We start from the raw sequence: 18597 nt of genomic DNA, 5'->3' as shown, positions 1-18597 counted from the left end.
ATTCAAGATCCAAGTATGTCACACGTGATAACTTTGTATGCCGGTGGCGTGAGACGTGTCAGCAGTCTACACAACATGGCTGTTGAAAGGTTATGTATAGATTATCATCATACACCCCGACGGAATATCACACTGACACTGAATCCCCTCTAATTGCTGCGGTGTTGTTGAAGCAACAAAGGGGAAGCTATTATAGGACCTTGAAAACAAATAGAAATTCCATGATGGCAGCGGGGCCAGATGTTGTGTTTAAGCTGCGTGGGTGTCGTCGTGTCCATACACACAAGCATCACTGCCTCGCCGACTTGAGCGGGCTCTAAGCAGTAGAGATTTTAGGATTACAGTGGCTTTGACCCCCCCCCCCCCCCTCCCCATTCCTATATGACAGTGAATTACTCGATTGAAATCCTCTCGAGAGAGTTTCATTCAAACCCCATAAAGATTCCCTTCTTCACCAGGCCTCCCTCCATTGTCCACGCCGTCCATTAATTCTCTCAAATTCAACAAAGAAAACTCCTTGAGATGAAAAATGATTCTCTTCTATGTTTTTGTGCGACAGACAGTCCCCCCCCCCCCCCCCCATGAGCAGTTGTCGAGGCAGATTCACTCTCACTCACACACACACAGACACACACAGATCTCAGTAATTGCGTGGTTGTCACGTCACCCGCCAGCCACAATGACAGCTGCTTTTAATTATTCTTACCCTTCCCTATCACCCGCCCAGTGGTGGCTTGTCCCCCAAACCGTCTCTCTTTCCGTGTGTTCGTCCAGGTGATGCTTTGTGTGGCGTTGTATGGGTTTTCTTGAGTGTGAGGACGCGGCATACGTGGCCCCTTTGGTGTTGTTTTCCCTAACTCGGAATAGTTACAGGCTAAAACAACCGTCACTTTCTTCTCCCCTGAAAGTGGGAGGACTGCCAGTTGGCTGCGTTCACACACTCAAGCTCTGTAATACTCAGACTAGTCTGTAACTCTCTGAGAGCGGCTCTGTGAGCGCACCAAAATCCGGCATACCCTTCCATCATCTACCAAGCCTTTGTGGGGGTTATCCTAAATTCATTTGTGTCATTTGGGCAGATTGAAGGGTGGAGGGGCGCTATCCTGGGCTGAGATGTCTGAGGACGGGGCTGTAATGAAATGCCTTGAAGTGTCTGGACTATCTCTGGTGTGCCTGATGAACGTCGGCGGCTCTCATTTACAAGCCAAAAAGTTGCTGACGCAGCTGAACTCTGAACTCCTCTGGAGGCGTTCCAGCGAGAGGCCGAGATGCGACGAGAGCAGAGGTGCGGTAAAAGCTGCTTTCCAGGGGAGCATGACAGGCCGTGTTGGACCGCTCAGCGGACGTGGACTGAGTTCTCGGCGTCTCAGAAAGGTTAGACCTGTCAGCAAGGTAATGACAGAACCGCTGAGGTGTGTGTCTGGTCCGTCCTCAATGCCGAAACATCATACGGAATGGAAAAGAGTGAGGCTGGAAGTAGAATTGAAATCTGTGATTTTTATCTTTTTAGTGGGTGGGTGTTCACAATAAGTGGTTCGCCCACCCACTAATGTCGAAGGTACTGGACACACAAACTTGGCTCACAATTCAACTAGAATTTGCTAACCTAATGCAAACATTGGGTTAGCAGAGTGGCCTTGACTGGCGTGAGATTCGGCTGTCAACATCTGGAATAATGAGCTGCAAACAGAGCCACACTGGCATGCAAATTGTGTACTGGCATTGAAAGCTGCTCTTAACACAAGGGCGGCTGGTGGAGGAGCTCTGGCATCCCACTCCAGATCTACTGGGGGTCCACCGGGGATAACGGACATACTGGTTCCTCTTAGAACATTTAGGAATTAAATAATTATTTCCCCCGCTTCGGACATTCTTGTACAAATGCGGCTAAGGCTCGATTAAGTTCTGAGGGGGATGTTGTGCTGATCTCATAAAGGGCATCAGGAGACGTATGACCTATTACAAGATCAGTTAAACCCCTTAATGGAGGACAGCAATTAATGGCTGCCATACAGGAGAGTCAATTATATAGATATTTTCAGAACACATTGTGTATAATTGATATTGTAATGGCACAAACACCACTCAGCCTGCTCTTTGTTTTGTTGCCATAGTCTATTTTAAACTAGAAAATCGACTCAAGTTTGGGTCCGGAGTCTCTGTCCACACGCGCTGATATTTACGCGTCTTCACGTCGCGCCACTGCGGGGTGGAGTGGCCTCGACGGCGGCGTTAGCTGTTGTTAATTTGTATTAATGTCAGGTAATTTAGAGTGGCGATGGATGTATGCACACGCTCTGTGCTCTCAGGCAAAAAATTGGATTCATTAAGAAGACTGAGGAGCCGGTTCGTTTTTTGGAGCCCTCTAGGTTCCAGGTCACTGAATAATGTGAAGGGACGGAGAGGAACCTAGCGGGCAGAGGATGGGGGGGGGGGACACGCACATATACACAAACACCCCTGCTCATCACTCAACCTCTTGCGGAGCTCCCACCGCGTCCTCCGCCCTTCCTCCGTCAACATCCTGCGTTCGTGACTGTGGCAGAGACCGAGTCACAAGTTCTGGGGATGAAATGAAGAACTTTTTCTTTTTTTTTCTTCTTTTTTTTTTGCCGGTGTGATCTCTGATGTCTCCCTGTCGCCGCGAAGACATCTGAAAGCATTTTCTGGATTCGCACTTTCAGCTTTCTCCTAATCGCACACACACACACGGGCATGCAGTCACATTCCAGCACAAACACACACACACACCCAAAACCACCCACGCACACACACGCAAGTGAATCATGAGGACTCAATGACACAGGGTGTATTCAATTCCATTACAGCAAATAGACATGCTGTATTTCGGTCTGTATTTGTTTATATCCCTTACACGTTAATGCAAGCGTTTCCATTCTGGCTTGAGGACCGACATGGTGGGAGGCCAACAGCGTTGGTTTGGCTCCTGACCTCAGCACCACTCGGCGTTTAGAAGCCATTTAATAAGAGACCTGTTTGATGTGCAAGATGTGTGGTATCGTATACACGAGCAGGGAAAGGGAGGCCCTCATCAAGGGAGCGCTTCTGCTTGCGAAGGTTTGAGCGTGTTGATGCCCCAGTGGTGTGAATAAACACTGAAATAATCAGAGGAGCCTTCGGGGGAGGGGGCAATCGTCCCACCTGGCTGTTGACATTGGGTATGGGCTCTCTGGCACTCTCGGCGCACGGGGCCTTCGTCGCCGGGGGTTGGGGGCCGTCTGCTGTCATCTGTTGTGCGGCCCGCACGTGCGCCCGCCGGGGACTGGCCCGAGGCCTGCTGGGGGGCGGCGGAGCGGCCTCCCATGGCGGGGCCGCATGGTGGGCTGCAGGGCAGGAGGGCCACGGGTGACTCGGGTTTGACGTGCCTGGAGGACTCGCACCCCCCTGATGTTGGGGTTGTCCTGCGGCATGGGCATTCGGCTGTATGGGTGGGCGCTCGGGGCCTGTGGCCGGGTGGGACTGGTTTATGCTCCTCGGAGCCATGCATGGGTTTGGCTCCGGGGGCTCCCAGCTTCTTTTGGGGCTGGAGGGCATGATGCTCGGGGCTGAATGTCTATGTCTGTGCGTCCCCGGGACTCAGGGGTGGCTGCGGGGCCTTTTCCGCTGCTTAGAGGCGCTACGATATAATTCCGACCTAATACATCAGAACTAATTGGGACAAGCCCTGTATGCACGCACGCACACACACAAACACACACACACACACACTCAGACTTCCAGTCGTCTGATGTTTCAATGTTTGTTTTTCCAGGTACATTGAATACATCTACCTTTGTTTGTCTCACCCGTGGTGAGACACCACCCTTCTTGCAGTAGTGATCAGTTGTTTTTAGATCAAAACATGGTGAGATGGTTCTCCAAAGAGGGGGGCTGGTGGTGGTTCTGTGTTACAAAAACAGCTGTCCTCTTGTCATCCCACAGCTCATCCACAGGACAGAGTTATTGCAGCAGTTCTTGATGTCAAAGAATGAATAAAGAGTTGCATTGCAGGTTGAGAACTTCCACTCCACTTGCAGACTAACTCTGTCCTTGATGAAATGGTACAAATACTCGGTGTTGTTTGCCAAGCATGCTGACAGCACAGCTTAAAAATAAAACAAAAATTCAGAGGAGAACCCACGATCTTAGCAGCGTTTGGTAAAAGCGGACTTTTATTCTCTGTTATTTTTATGTTTATATATTTCTACTTTTTCCATTCTTTACATTTTTGTTTTTTTTGTATTTTATTATTTGGATTAAACTACAAGTCCTTCCTTCAAATTCCATTCCAAACTGCAGCGTTCTTGTCGGGAAAGATGGACCCCACCACCAGTAAACCGCAAATAGAGAAGCACAGGAGGAACACAAATACAATGAATCGCTGTTTCTTCAAATGTGCCAAAAAACGATCAAACATGTTTTATAACAAGGAGTATGGGTTACAGCTTAAAGATGAAAAAGTAATAATGTTCATTTTTAAATCATTTCAATGTAGACTCAACTGTGGTTCAGTTAAATCATATATATGACCAGACTATTAAATTCTGCCTGAATGGGGAAAAAAAATTAAATAAAATACACTGCTGCGGTGCTGTTTTACATGAAGTTTTCCTCCTGTCAAAACTAATCCATTCCCCTTGACTTGTCATGTTTTTTGAAAAGTATACTCGCCTTGCGTGCCTGATGACGTTCATAAACCATCTTGCCCACAACGGAACAGTTTGCAGTTCAGACGGCAGCTAAACCTCCAAACATCCAGCATTTTTATCCTTGGGTTTTACCCCTTATTTTCTGGGACATCGCTTGGGTGCCCTTTGAATGAACGCCAGGGGCTCCTCCCAGAGAAGAGCATCTTTACAGTGAGTGGACAGCATTCTTGTCAAATTCCCAGATGACCAGCAGAGACAGCATGGTCTTGCATCCATTTTTTTATTTTTACCTTCCTTGAACCGAATGTGACCCGACCTCACTGACCTCTAATCAGTCAAGGATTCACACGGACTCGGCTTTTTTCGATCCCGCTAATGGTGCCGACAGAGAGGGGCCGTGGTCAGCCGCCGGCCGCGGTGGGGTCATGCTGAGGAGCCAGGGAGCTTTGATACTGGCATCTTTTGGAATGCAAATGTGCGCGGCTGCCTGACCAGTACATTACAATAAGAACAACCGGGGACGGACCAGAGCAGCTGACCCCATTAGTTCTAATCACCGGGCCGCATTAAGGAAAAAGAGAAAAGGGGGGGAAAAAAGAAAAGCATTTTTCAACTGCATGTTTGTCCCACAGGTGAAAAATGCATTTGCTGTCCTTTTCTCTGCGAGGAACTCACTGACCTCGGCAAAAACACATAAGTGATTAAGGCATCGTTTAAAAGGAGAGATTGGTTAAGGGGTCATGGAAGATGGCCGGGGTCACGCGAGGCTGTCAGCTGCCCGGTTCATTAACTTTTCCTCCTGCTTCGCGTACCCAGAATGTGACAAAGGCCTGCCGCATTTAATATACGATGTGCCAAGTTATCCATTCATTTTCTTACAGGAATTGAATTCACAAAAAAACAATAGCATTCCTGTTTCTGTGGAAGATTTGTCAAAGCTGTAATTCATCACACAGGTAGCCTGCTCACTCTCCAAGCTGTGATCACAATGTCTTATTGTATAGTTATTCTGAGACGGCGGGTAATGTGCCTAAATCGGCAAAGCCCATCAATAACACATACACTGCAGAGCAGAATGTGGCTTAAAAGGTTTCCGCCTTGACGAATGAAATAGCTGTGATCTCATCAGTAAATTGTTTTGGGAGTTGTTTGTGAGTGATTGGAGGAGAGTCCTGGTGATCATTAGACACGTGGCCGCTGCGCAATAGAACATAACAACAATTTAATATCCATTAGAGAGCTCCATTAGGAGTGGATGCAGCTAAACCAGCAGAGACCATTTTTTGGCTATAGTTAGGTTTCTCTACACATGAGAAAGCTGTGCAGGGTTTAATGGGTGGTTTTATGTGATAGAAGTATGAACCTAGCTGTGTTTATTTCACATCATGTTTACGGTTGGTTGGTTTCATATGAGGGTTGATAAAAATGGCAAAGGCCTAACCATATTCCCAGGTTTCATCAATGCGTGGCTTTACGTTTCAGTAAGGTTTTTTTTTTTGTTTTTTTTGTTTGTTTGTTTGTTTGTTTGTTTTTTCTATCGCGCACAAGATTAGATCAAAGTTAGACGGTTGAAAAGCAGGGTATAAGAGCTGTGCCAGAGAGTCGGGCTCTAAAAACAGGCTGCCCATTTAGTTTTCTTTCCGTCTTCCGAGTTGATTTGATATATTTAGTGTGCAGGGCGGCATTGGTGTATACTTAAGGTTTGGATCACTTGTGCAGATTTTAGCGGCTCCCCTTCCTGTAATTAAAGATTTCACTGTGTTAAGACCCTGTGGGTGTGGGAGCGCAGCGCTATAGGCTTCCATGCTGCTGCTTCTCTGCCCGTGTGTGTCGGTACGGTTTATGCAGCCGGTGTAGTGTGCATATACCTCAAATTATAAACATAAAATGTGTAAACCCTTAAATTCATGAACATAAATGCTTCACTCTGTTTATGCCTTTCGCTCGCAGACGCCCACGCCCACACACACACATACACACACACACACACACACACACACACACACACACACACACACACACACACACACACACACACACACACACACACACACACACACACACACAAAATATATATAATGGTTGGGCCTAACTATGCACAAACCATGCTATTAAAATCCTGGAAACGTGTATATGTACTTTTCCCGTACCACCCTCCATATGGCGGCTTGTCAGTCGTTTTTCCTTGCCCTGATGGCTGGGAAGTTCATCAAATCCCAGAGTCCAATCTCTCCACGGGCCTAATTCTACTCTACTGTGCTATTTCTCTCTCCGGCCAATCGTTTAAGTCACACATGGCTTCACCACACGAAAGAACAACAGCAGCCTGAAGCAGATGGTGCTCCGTCGACGGCCCACGGAGTGGAACACTGGCTTTTCAGAACAATATCAGAGTCGTCGTTCAGTACTTCACGACGTCTCTTTTTATTTTAAAGATCGTGGGCTCAGAACGCGACGCCGCAGGGTTGGAAACATTGTAGGTTATGTGTTTGATCCGCAGGGATTGAAGGCAGTGTGTCTGGGCATCATTTTAAAACACGAACGAATTACATTTTTCCGTCATAACCTGTTTTTTTTTTTTTGGTTTAACTCCGGGGCAGTTCCCATTTCACAAAGACAAAAGAAGCACTCTGAGGAGATTAAAACCCAAAAGCTTACTTGATGAATTATAATGAAGCACGATTCTCTTCTAGTATTTAAACGTAGCCTTGAAAATGGAAGTCTGTTGTTTTGACATAAGAGAAAACAATCCATCATTATTCTCCACCTTTTATTCTGCAATATGACCAATATCTTTCATATTCAAGTGTATGAAAAAAAGTCACTGTTTTTTTTTTATTTTTTTTTAAAAAGCTAAATACAATAAGCATTGGATCAAGGCACATACAAGACTGGCCAAAGGGCATACAATGCACTTTGGTTTTCCATTGTAAAGAACAATTAACCTTTAATTGTGGCAACATAAAAGTGTGAATTGTAAAATAATACAAAATAATACGTATAACAAGGAATTGCTGACACTGTGGTATCCTAATGAAGGCAACCATGTTTTACTTTTTGGGCCTAGTGTCTAAGAGTGACGTATGGTACACGGTACTAAAGTTTTCCACCATTGTATTTTGGCCTTCGTGGGCTTGTACAAATAGATAGTGGGCGTTCCCCCGTATCAGCTTTTCCAACTCCACTCATGGATGAGAAGCAGAAGGTTCCTTAGGGTCGTGTGCTTTATCTGCCCTGTGCTGTGGCTTACAAGCCTTTCAGGAACACAAGAACTCAGAACAGGTTGCTGTGCGGCGTTTCTGCAATTGCGAAAAAACAGAAAAGGAAGAGTTCACACACTGAACCAAGCGGAGAATGAGACACCTGTCCGGGACCGGTTTCTGCCCCGTCCCGGGTCAATACTAGATTGACAGAGTCAACTTTGTGGTCTCAGGGACAGAGATAGCTGCTGTGGACACAGCGTTTAGGTGGGCAGCATGCCTTCTTCCCCCATCAGTTGATCAAATGTGCCTTATTTTACGTCATGTGATTTTTTTTTGATTTTTTTTTTTGCCTTTTCCTTTTTTTTTTTTTTTTTTTCTGACTGCCACAAAGTTAAAATAATGACCTGTGCTTATACTACAAGGTTTTCTTAAGTCTGATTGTTCAACACAGCAATGAAAACCCACTTTCACAGTTGACAAGTCATCATATCAGTAGAACAGAGTTTCTTTTACTTGGTCGGTAACCTTAAGCAACGGAAATACAGTACAAATTACTACAAATCCCTAAAATATAGAATTGCAGATAGTTACAACACTCACTGATGGATCAGTGGCCTGCAATTGAAACGTTCTTCATCTTCATAAAATGTCCTTAAATATAAATTATATGGCAAATGTACAGAACATTGCTTTCTTAGTCTTATAGATCCAGTGTTTTGTAAAAGTCTAGTCACTGCTCACATCACGCACTCATTATGAATGTTCATGCGTAATATCATGAATGGGAATGGTCTGAATCTGGTATTCCACTGTCTCTGTAGCTCCTGTTGTTGATACTGTTATCGTTGTGTGGGCTTTTGTACAAACTGAGGCCATTCGGTGGGAAGATGGTGTGTATCACAAACTCCTCCTTGGACACAGGCAGATGGTTTATAGGTATCATTTGAAAGGAAGTCTCCCTTATTTCTAGGATGGAGTTGTCCTTCTTGGTGCCGGCCTCCGCATAGTCATCCTTCCTCCGGCGACCCTTGTTGTAGGTGCAGTTCCTAGAAAAAACCGAACCATTCCTGTGGACATACCAGCACACTAGGGCCAACATAATTATTGCCAAAAGAGCCACAGCCCCTCCAATAATAGCAGCCAAAGGCAGACTGGTATTTTTGTAAGGCTCCTTCTCCTGCTCTCTGTTCAACGTCGTAGTGGGGTTGTATGATTTCTGAGAGCCAGTTTCAGTCTCTATGCAAACGGGTGTCTCATCTGACAGGTAAATGTTACTGGTCTCCATGGGAACCATGCATATCCTATAGGAAGAGTCTGGCTCCAGTGCGGTGAGAAGGTACTCCGTTCTCTCTCCCTGCACAATGGTCTCAGTGATGGAGCCAAAGGCAGGGCTGTGACCCAGCTTTAGCCAACTGAGCCGCAGGGCAGTCATGGGCTGTGACACCCTCCAAGATATGTGCACTGTATCTGCACTACTCGATTTCACACTGATGGTGATGATCTTTCTGCCTGACGATGTGGTCGTGCTGTGGTAGTTTTTACTTATGTCAGGCCCTTTCACCACAGGCCTTTTAGTCACAAACAATGGCCACTGCGGCTGAGAGGGGGGGAACGTGTTGGAGACTGTGCTTGTCTCATAAGTGGGGCTTAGGTCTGTGTCGGTGCAGTCAAACATGTCCGTAGAGAGTTCTTTAATGGCCATGCCTTTGACCTTATCCGGGCCCTGGCACATGAATCCGCGTACATTCACCTTGGAAGGCAACGACCGAAGCCAGTCCCGCACCCATTTCATCCTGCAAGTACACTGCCAGGGGTTGTTGCGTAGTAGGAGCTGTGTGAGATTGTCCAAATCTTCAAAAACACCCTGTGGGAGGCTGCTCAGGTTGTTACCAGACAGGTCCAGGCGATACAGCTGCCTGAGGAAGGCAAAAGCCCCAGGCGGAACACGATTAATGTGATTATCTTGCAACTGCAACTTTTCCAAACTAGTGCCTGGCAGGTTGGCTGGCGGGGCTGTCAGGGAGTTTCTCACTAGTGAGAGCTCAGTCAGATTAATCAGGTTGATGAAAGCCATCTCCCCAATTCCACGGTTGTTGAGCAGGTTACCATCTAAGACCAGCCGCTTCAGGTTAATGAGATCTTGCAGCGACTGCTCCGAGATGGAGGAGATGCGGTTGTCATCGAAGCGAAGCTCCTCAATCGTCATAGGGAGGCCTGATGGGATGGTACTTAGGTGATTTCTGGAGAGAAAAAGCAGTCTGAGGTGGTTACTGTCCCTGAATGCACCGTCCTCTATACTGACCGCTGACACAGAGTTATCATCCAGGTGCAGTTCCTCAATGTAGGGAATCTGGGCTAAGGAGGCATGGGTGATCATCCGAACGTTGTTCTCCTGAAGGTGGAGCTCTTTGACCCCAAGAGGGAGATTATTTGGGAACTCATCCAGGTTGTTGCAGTACAGATAGATCTTTTCAACGTTGGAGAGCCGCCGAAGCTCTGCCGGGATGCCCGCACTCTTAATACGGTTGTTCTGCAGGAAGAGGACTGTAGCATCCAGGGGTATACCGGTCGGAATTGAGGTTAGACCACGATCATTGCAGTAGATGAAGGTCCCGTCACAGCGGCAGGCTGAGGGGCACGAGGCAGAGGTCACCAGGGGGTTAGCAAGGCCCAGAAGTAGCCCGACCCTGATGAGGAACAGGATAAAGGCCTTGCATTGATGCTCCATCTTGAAGCTGTGTTGTCTGGCAGTCTAATCACTCAAGAGCCCCTAGGGAGAAGACACAAGGGTACATTTAATGAACAGCGCCAAAATCCAGTTCTTATAATTGCTGTTTTGGAAATTGTTGTCGGTGGCACTTTTTAGATATAATGGCTTCAGAATAACTGTAATTTGTTTGATAAAATTGATAAGTACGAATGCACAACATGCACATTCATTACATTACATTACATTTAGTCATTTAGCAGACGCTTTTATCCAAAGCGACTTACAAGGGAGAATAACATTCAAGCTACAAGAATAACATTCAAGCTACAGCTACTACAAGCTACTATTCAAATAGGAGAATTGCTTGTTATAAGCTGTCTTAACATCATCTACAGAAAATAAACCCCGGACATTAAAAGTCTAGTAGGGACCACGTTTCTAAGGATAAACTACTTCTTTTTCCCTACTTCCTTTTTTTTTTTTTTTTTTTTTTTTTTGTTAGTAGGATATCATTTAGCTTGTGTGCTTTGTGAATTGAATTCCTGCACTTGGGCTTTGCGGCCCCGCTTGCCAAATGTAATAGCATACCATCGTGGTTTTACATGTTTCTGTATCTCAAGACTGCCTTCCTCTGCTTATAAACCGTAAGAGTGAACAGACTTTGTTGATGAACTGTTCTGCAACCAAAAAAAGTAATTATTCCAGTTAAATCAATGGCCATCTTTTCTATCATTATCGGGTTTATTTGACCTCTGACCACGTATAGCAGACAATTCTGCCTTTACAGATCAGAAAATGATGAAGTTATTCAGTAAATAACCGATCTAATATCTGAGTGGCACCATTTTCTGAGGAATCTAATCCCACTGGTTGCAGTAACGTGCATTCTCAATTAAATATGTTATTAATAATATTTGATTTTTACAGAACTAAAATGACTTTAATAGGCCTACCAAGAACTGTTGAATGTGACTAGGTGTGCATCTTTAAAATTCTATAGCTAAATATAAAATCTGCCTATTGATGAATTTCAGTGTTAATTTATGCTTTGAAGTTCACAAACGATGAGTGGATGTGAAAAGCAGAAGGTGCCAACTGGTTGTCTCATTTTCCCCCTGACTATTGAGGTGTAGTTTCCTTTTAATTAGGCTAATACAGATTTATGGCCTTAATTATGCATTCCTGCCATGGCCTCTCTTCCTACACATCTCATTAAAAAAAAATGTGGTTTGGTCCATGAAGCGGAAAGAGCCATAGCCATCGATATTTGCCATACCTGATTTATAAGATGGGGTAAATCCGTTCCAGTCGCCAAAAAAATCCAACAAAGATTTCCTCTCGAAATTTGCTCCTATCCTCTTAGAAAGAAAGTTTGTCCGAGGGGTTTCTGGTGATATCCTGACCAGGTCAGTGTTTGCTGAGCTGATGCTTGTCTGGGAGATGACCTCCTCTGCGTTGTCAGGGGCTCATGTGTTCAAAGCCTTTACCATGGTAGATAAGCCCAGAGGGGGGAAAAAAAGCTTCTCCACTAGTTGACAAAGCATGGGATCTAAGAAAATATTAAAAATCCTGGGTGGGGGTGGAAGTCTTTCTATCGTCGAGCTTAAGAGCTGTATCCCCAAACAAGAGTTTTTTGCCCTTTTAGATTGGTCGCTCTGTAAATTGGGGTTAGCTGCAGCAGAGGCTCCTTTCTAGAGTCGGGCCCAGCAGTCATGATGAACGGACGCAAAGCTTAGCTGAGCCATGCCAATCCCCTGTGCCACAGCAAAATCCAGGCCCGTTCGCTCGTATACTCCAGGACCTCAGGTTAGCCAGGATCCTCTCCTCCCTTGTTGAGCCTGTGTACACATTAATCCAGGGCTCCGGTCCCACTCCCCGAAGCAGGTAGCCAACGGTGACAGGGCAATGTGCTTATCCTTCTGGGCACAGTTCCTCGCACGCATCTGCAACGCTCCACACCTTGAAAAGGGATCTGGAAAAAAATAAAATGAAATACAGAAAGGCAGACATGTTAAATACCTGAATGCTTCCAGAGAAGTTCACATGCTTTAGATGGGGACAAATGAAAAGTAAGCTTTTACAATTTGTTAGGATCGTGCATTTATAGGGATTTCTTTGGGGAACAAATGTACATCATTATTTTTAATGACCCCCGACTTCCTCATTGATAGTAAGCATTTGTTGATGAGATACAAAGGAATCTTAGAATTTAAAGTTAGTGACCCTTTTTAGTACGTCCTTCTGGAAATACATTCTTTAAACCGCCAAGTGTTGATTTCGGTTGTTTTTTTTTTAAGATGTGAAACCTCGTGTGAATTTCTTTTTTTTTTTTTTTTTTTTTTCCCTCTCCAAAACCTCATTAAGTTTACATATACCTAGGGACTCCTCTCATTTGCCAACATAACCCAGTTGAATGCCCTGTTTGAATGCCTTTTATAGTTTATAATTGAACTTTGCTTATCTGTCAGATTGTGCACATATTAAAAAAAATATGATTTTCTTTCCTTGAGGCGTTTGACCTTTTACAGCTGTTAGCTAAAATAGATTCCTTTTGTTCTCGCTGGCTTAGAAAATACCACTATGTGTGCGCAAAGGGTACAGTTGTCCAGACCCTGGCTGAATGGCTGTGGGTGGGACTCTCCTGAAGCCCTGTGTGCTTCAGCTCACAACTCGTTATGTTCTGTGCTTCACTCGAGAGCTGGCTCCGAACTCCCAATTTATAAAAAAAAAAAAAAAAAAAAAAAAGCTTCAGTTTATACTATTTTAAGCAGGCCTTGGTCGTCCGTGACCAAATCACAACTTTGGACCCTCGGCGTCGCTCAGATCCCTCCTTGACTGGGATCAGCCTCGCACTTCTAAGTACCATCGTAGCGGGGGGGGGGGGGGACGACTTATGTTTGAAATTCGCATTGAGGGCCAATCCCATCTCTGAAGCGCCCCGTTACACCTAGCTCATACCTTTCGACGCCTCCCCACCAGCCCCCGTCCCGCCCTCCCTTTTGTTTGCAAAAAATAGAATCCCCATTACCGGAGAAAACGCTAGGTTTCCTCTGGCAACACAATAGCTTGTGTCCTTACTTTGAAAACCCCCATGCGGTGTCCTGCCTGTTACCACCTTGTGCTCTAAAACATGTAAAGGTACATTAAAATCAATGGGGCAATCCATTTAACAAGTGTAGCCAAATGGAAAACAGAGGATGAAGGAATTTAGAGGGTTGTTGCTCTGTCAGAACTCCCGAGAAAGAACGTACCCCTCTCCCCTTCCATTAAAACAGGAGCTGCCTGACCAGTGCTACACGACCACTGGTAACATCTGGAATAAAGGGGCCTGAGGGGAGAGCGGGGGGAGGAAACGCTATTTTAATGCCACCGCGCGTTTTACCTGTTTAAAATAAACTGCAAATGCACCACTTTGAAATCGCACCTTCGACCCCATTTTGTGAAGGTACCCAATCCGTGACAGCCGTTCCATCTGAAGTCCCAATTTGAATACTTAAAAACTCTCGGCAGCACATAAAGGAAGATAATTGTCACGTTTGTGTCGCGTCGGAGGAGGCAGAAAACCCCGACCTGTGCTAATGATGATGGGCTCTTAAGCGTTACGAGAGAGGCGCCGGCTCTTTGCATGGACGGCCAAATCAACCACATCACAAAACATGACACGGGCTTTGCCTCTTTGCTCAATTTCGACGCTCTGAGCCGAACAGTAGAGCGTCTGGTTGCTGTGCCAAAAATCCTACCTCGAGCAAACCCGACGCACGACGAGTTAAAAAAATAAAATAAAAAATTGCAGGTTATACAGTGCTTCTGTATGCAAGTGTCCAGTCCTAATTCGGAGTACGGAAACGCCGTCTATTTTTATTTTTTTATTTGAATGCTCATCGGATTTCAGTGGAGTGGCCCTTTCGCTTCAAAGTCCCAACCAAAGGGCTCTTATACGGTGAGACTAGTGAAGAGGGAATCGAGTTTAAAAGTTCCTATATTCTCGCCAGCCGTTAAATAAGACACACACAGCCATGCGCACCCAATGTTTTTGAGGAATGGGGCAGCGGGGTGCAACACTTTAGTGATGGATGTGTCCCTCCATCGTTCTAATAAGCTTCTCCCGCCGCCAGGAGCTTTTCTAGCTTTCAGAGTGGCTTCTGCTTAATTTAATATGAACTAGCAAAGTTAAATTGAGCATCCTGGTCAAAGTGTGTGTGTGTGTGTGTGTGTGTGTGCGTGTGTGTGTGCGCGCACAGCTAGTTACCTTTCAGTGGCCGACACAAAGCCGGACACTGATAGCCATTGTAAGCTCAACACGCATAACTGCACATTTGGTTGGAATAACAAGGCCCCATACTTTGTGCCCCCCAGTCATAGACTCAACGTGATATGCTTTGGTAAAAAAAACCAAAGCAGAAACAATTTCATGCCTGTCGAAAAATATTCTGGACGCTAACAACTTTTAGTCTAATAAAAGCAACGGATAATATAACATGAGTTGCTTTTGATCGGGGAAAGAGCTATAGAAATGGTAATGGTTAACTGTTAAATTATTCATGAGTGAGTAAATTAATTTCTCAAAGCCCAGCAGTGCTCCCCCATCTGAAAAACAAATGTTGTTTGTATGTGCAGTTGATACGTATTCTAAGATCAAAATCCCAATATGGTTTTGCCTATGTGGGTGAGATGGAAATGAGCCATGCCTCGAACATGCAGAGTGTGTGCGTGTGTGCGCATCTAGTTGTTGCAAATGGTGAATACCGGCCCGCCGCGTCAGTTACAATACGCCGCGTTAAGAATCCAGCCGGGCACCGGGGCCCACAATGGCGTTTTCACAATGGAACCTTCACCGTCACATCTGCATTTGCCGGGGAGACACCGACGGCTCATTTTAAAATCCAGGAGAAAACGTGGACGGGGGAAAATTTCTACCACGCAGATTCAAGGATCTGGCGTGTGGCCTCCCGCCGCCGCCTTTGGATGTGCAGAGCGCATGATGCACTTTCCGCTCGCCCGTTACGGGCGGAGCGGAGGCCGCGGGGGCGCGGGGGGTCTCTCCTTTGTAACGGGGCTGAAAGGAGAGATGCGGAGCAGCTGCCACGGTTTTCCCCCACATGGGGGTGGTAGGCACTGCGAGACGAGGCGCATGCCTGTGTGCGCGGAGAGGCAGACGCCACAAGACAACTCACCGGCGCTGGGATTATCCCCCTCGACGCAGAGATTTGATTTGATTTTTTCCAATTTGCATTAGATGCCGTGTGTCCTTTGGGCTCGGAGAAGGCGACGAGACGATATTCAAACGCTGAGTATGTTTCAACGGAATACATCAAACAGATTTGAATATCTGCTTTTATTTATTTTTATGAAGATCTATTTTTCCCAGATTGATTCCTGTTGAACATTCCTAAATAACAACATAATTAATGTTTACTTAAAAAAAAAAGAATAATCTATTTAGAAGAACCCATTTGCACTACCCAATGATATTTCATGTTTAAACATTTTTGAAAATCGCTATCTCCGGTGACCTGGATAGCTGTTAATCCAAATTTGACTGGGGACTTCTGCCTCAGGCATTTCACACTGAAGACAATTTGCGTCTGTCCTCCCGTCTAAAAAAACAAAACAGAACAGATTTAAAGGGATGGGCTGTTTGCTGAATTTGATCGATAAGCGTTGGTTTCAAATTCTATGGAGATTTCAATGCCCATTGCCCCCAACAAAAATATAGGTCTGAAATGCCTCAGCGTGTACATCCGTCTCGGTGTTTACGTGAAGTCTCCCCAAATCCCATCACCACTGACTGGCGTCGAAGCGCTCGGCCCGCGCTCGTGTATGACGCACCGCAGTGACCGGCCTTGCAAGCGGAGGACGTCACCCGCAAGACCCGGGCGTGGGGGGGGGGGGGGCGTTACCGGGCGACCGGGTTCGCCGTGTCGCCGGGACGTCCCACGCACCCCTCCCGACACTGCACCCGGGGCGCCCGGACCCGGGCCGCGGGCACCCCCGCCGACCCCGCAGGGTCCGGCGCGCACGACGGATGCCACCAACGTGTGCGCCGCGAATGTCCGCACACGCACACGCGCGTCCAGTGCGCGTGTGTTGTGATGACGGCGGACCCGCCTCGCACACGTTCCGTAGCCTCTTGACCCGCTCGCAGCCCACACACCATTTACACTTCGTACTAACTTTGCGCGTCAATATTTGTCCGTTTTTATTTCCCTACGTGGTTCTTCTTCAATATTTTGCTCATATTTTTGGGCCTGTGTCACGTTGCTTTTCGTCTTTTACGCACCGAGCCACCCCCCCCTCCCCCCCCGCACTCCATGCGCAAAACGTACTCGGTCAAACGGGGGAGTCGCGCTGTCGGTGGGCCCCGGGAAACAGTTCGGGGGGGGGGGTGCGTGGAGGACTTTCTGCTGGATGCCCCCCCCCCCCCCGCGTCGTGTCTTTCCAGGCTGCGACCAGGAGCCTCAGCCCTGTACACCCCCCCCCTCCCCGGATTCGTATTAGTATTCTCCAGCCATTCGGCATTTCTCACCGGTTTACAAGTATAGAAATGAAATGTCCACGCGGGGAGGGAGCGGGCGGCGGGGGCTTGAATCATACCACCCCGACGGGTCCTTTTTTTGTTTTGTTTTGGTTTTTGGTTTTTATTTTGCTGCCACCTCATAGGGACTCGTTGTGAGCGTCAGTGATCTGCAGAGACGAGGGGAAGGGGCGACCCGCAGAGCGTGCGCGGACAGCGCCGGCGAACGGACGAACGGAGTAAAGGACGACGTGCCTTCATGCGGGGAGACGCCGACGGAGCGGACAGAGGCGAGGAGGTGGCGCCACCACCTGCGGGGCTGCGGTGTCTGTTTATCGGACCGGGGGGGGGGGTTTAAAAAAAACAAAACCTAAACAAAAACAAAAATTCTGGAAAAAGTGTGTTTGTGTTTCTTTTTTCAATTTTTTTTTCGCGTGGCGTTCGGCGCGGGGGGTGGGTGGGGGGGGGCGACGACAACAACAACCCAATTTCGGATATCAATATTGGGAGAATATGACGTGATCGACCGTTCTCTAGACTTCCTTTCGTTCTTTCTCTCTCCCTCTCTCTCTCCTTCTCTCGGGCTCCTCCGCTGCGTGAACTTGCCTCCCCCCTCCCGTTCGTTTAAAAAAAAAAAAAAAAATAAAAAATAAACACACACAAAAAAAAGAGAGAGAGAGAGAAGACTGAGCAATGCATATTCCAGATTACGAGCAGACGAGGCGAAAGGCGCACTTACCTCTCCAATAAACCCCCCTACACACGCCACCAAATTAACCAAACCGGTATCCTCTCCACCCCCCCCCAAAAAAAAAAAAAACCCCAAAAAATGATTTGCTTTCAGAATTCGGGGGAAAAAAAAAAAAAAAAAAAAAAAGCAAACCCCCCCCCCAAAAAAATACAAATTTAAAAAAAAAAAAAAAAAAAAAAAAGGGTAAAAAATCAAAATGTATAATCCAGTCCTGGCGATGAAGAGGGAATTAAGTTGAGGGTGTCTCCACTCCACCACCACCACCACCACCACCACCACCAACCCCCACCCCCCCCCAAAAATAAAAAATAAAATAAAATAATAATAACCAGTCCCCCCGCGCGCAGTCTGCGGCGTTAGTTCATGTCGAGCGGCGCGCACGTCTCTCCAGGCGGCTCTCTCTCCACACAAATGCGGAGTTGTATCCGCTCCCAGCTCGGCTTCAACACGGGGCTGACGTCATCTGGGGGGGCGGGGCCTCCTCCGCCCCCCCCCCCCCCCCCCTTCTCCTCCACCCCTGCTCCACCCTCCTCTCTCTCCCTCTCTCTCTCTCTCCTCTCTCTCTCTCTCCTCTCTCTCTCTCCTCTCTCTCTCTCTGGAGAGAGAGAGAGAGAGAGAGAGAGAGAGAGAGAGAGAGAGAGAGGAGAGAGAGGAGGGGTGGAGCAGGGGTGGAGGAGGAGGGGGCTGGGTGGGAAAGCATGTGCAGTGTTCCCCGTCAGCACTAGAGGGAGTTGAAGAAAAGGGGGAACGATTCCCTCATCCTCGGTCAG

The 18597-nt window shown here is 46.9% G+C and overlaps 2 protein-coding genes across 3 annotated transcripts in view; one reads left to right on the top strand and one right to left on the bottom strand.

Annotated features, from left to right (window-relative positions):
* macrod2 (mono-ADP ribosylhydrolase 2) overlaps window positions 1-18597 on the top strand; it is a 490268-nt gene that overhangs the window by 82253 nt on the left and 389418 nt on the right. The gene's annotated exons all lie outside the window — the stretch shown is intronic.
* Window positions 7403-12506, bottom strand: flrt3 (fibronectin leucine rich transmembrane 3). Its single transcript, XM_080016635.1, has 2 exons — window positions 11839-12506; window positions 7403-10622 (listed from the first exon to the last, which is right to left on the bottom strand). The coding sequence occupies exon 2, from the start codon at window positions 10578-10580 to the stop codon at window positions 8628-8630; it is 1953 nt and encodes a 650-aa protein (XP_079872761.1). The 5' UTR covers window positions 10581-10622; window positions 11839-12506; the 3' UTR covers window positions 7403-8627.

Source organism: Zeus faber (genome assembly GCF_960531495.2).
Source record: "Zeus faber genome assembly, chromosome: 16".
In the NCBI taxonomy this organism is placed as follows: Eukaryota; Metazoa; Chordata; class Actinopteri; order Zeiformes; family Zeidae; genus Zeus; species Zeus faber.
This window is presented reverse-complemented; position numbering and strand designations above follow the sequence as displayed.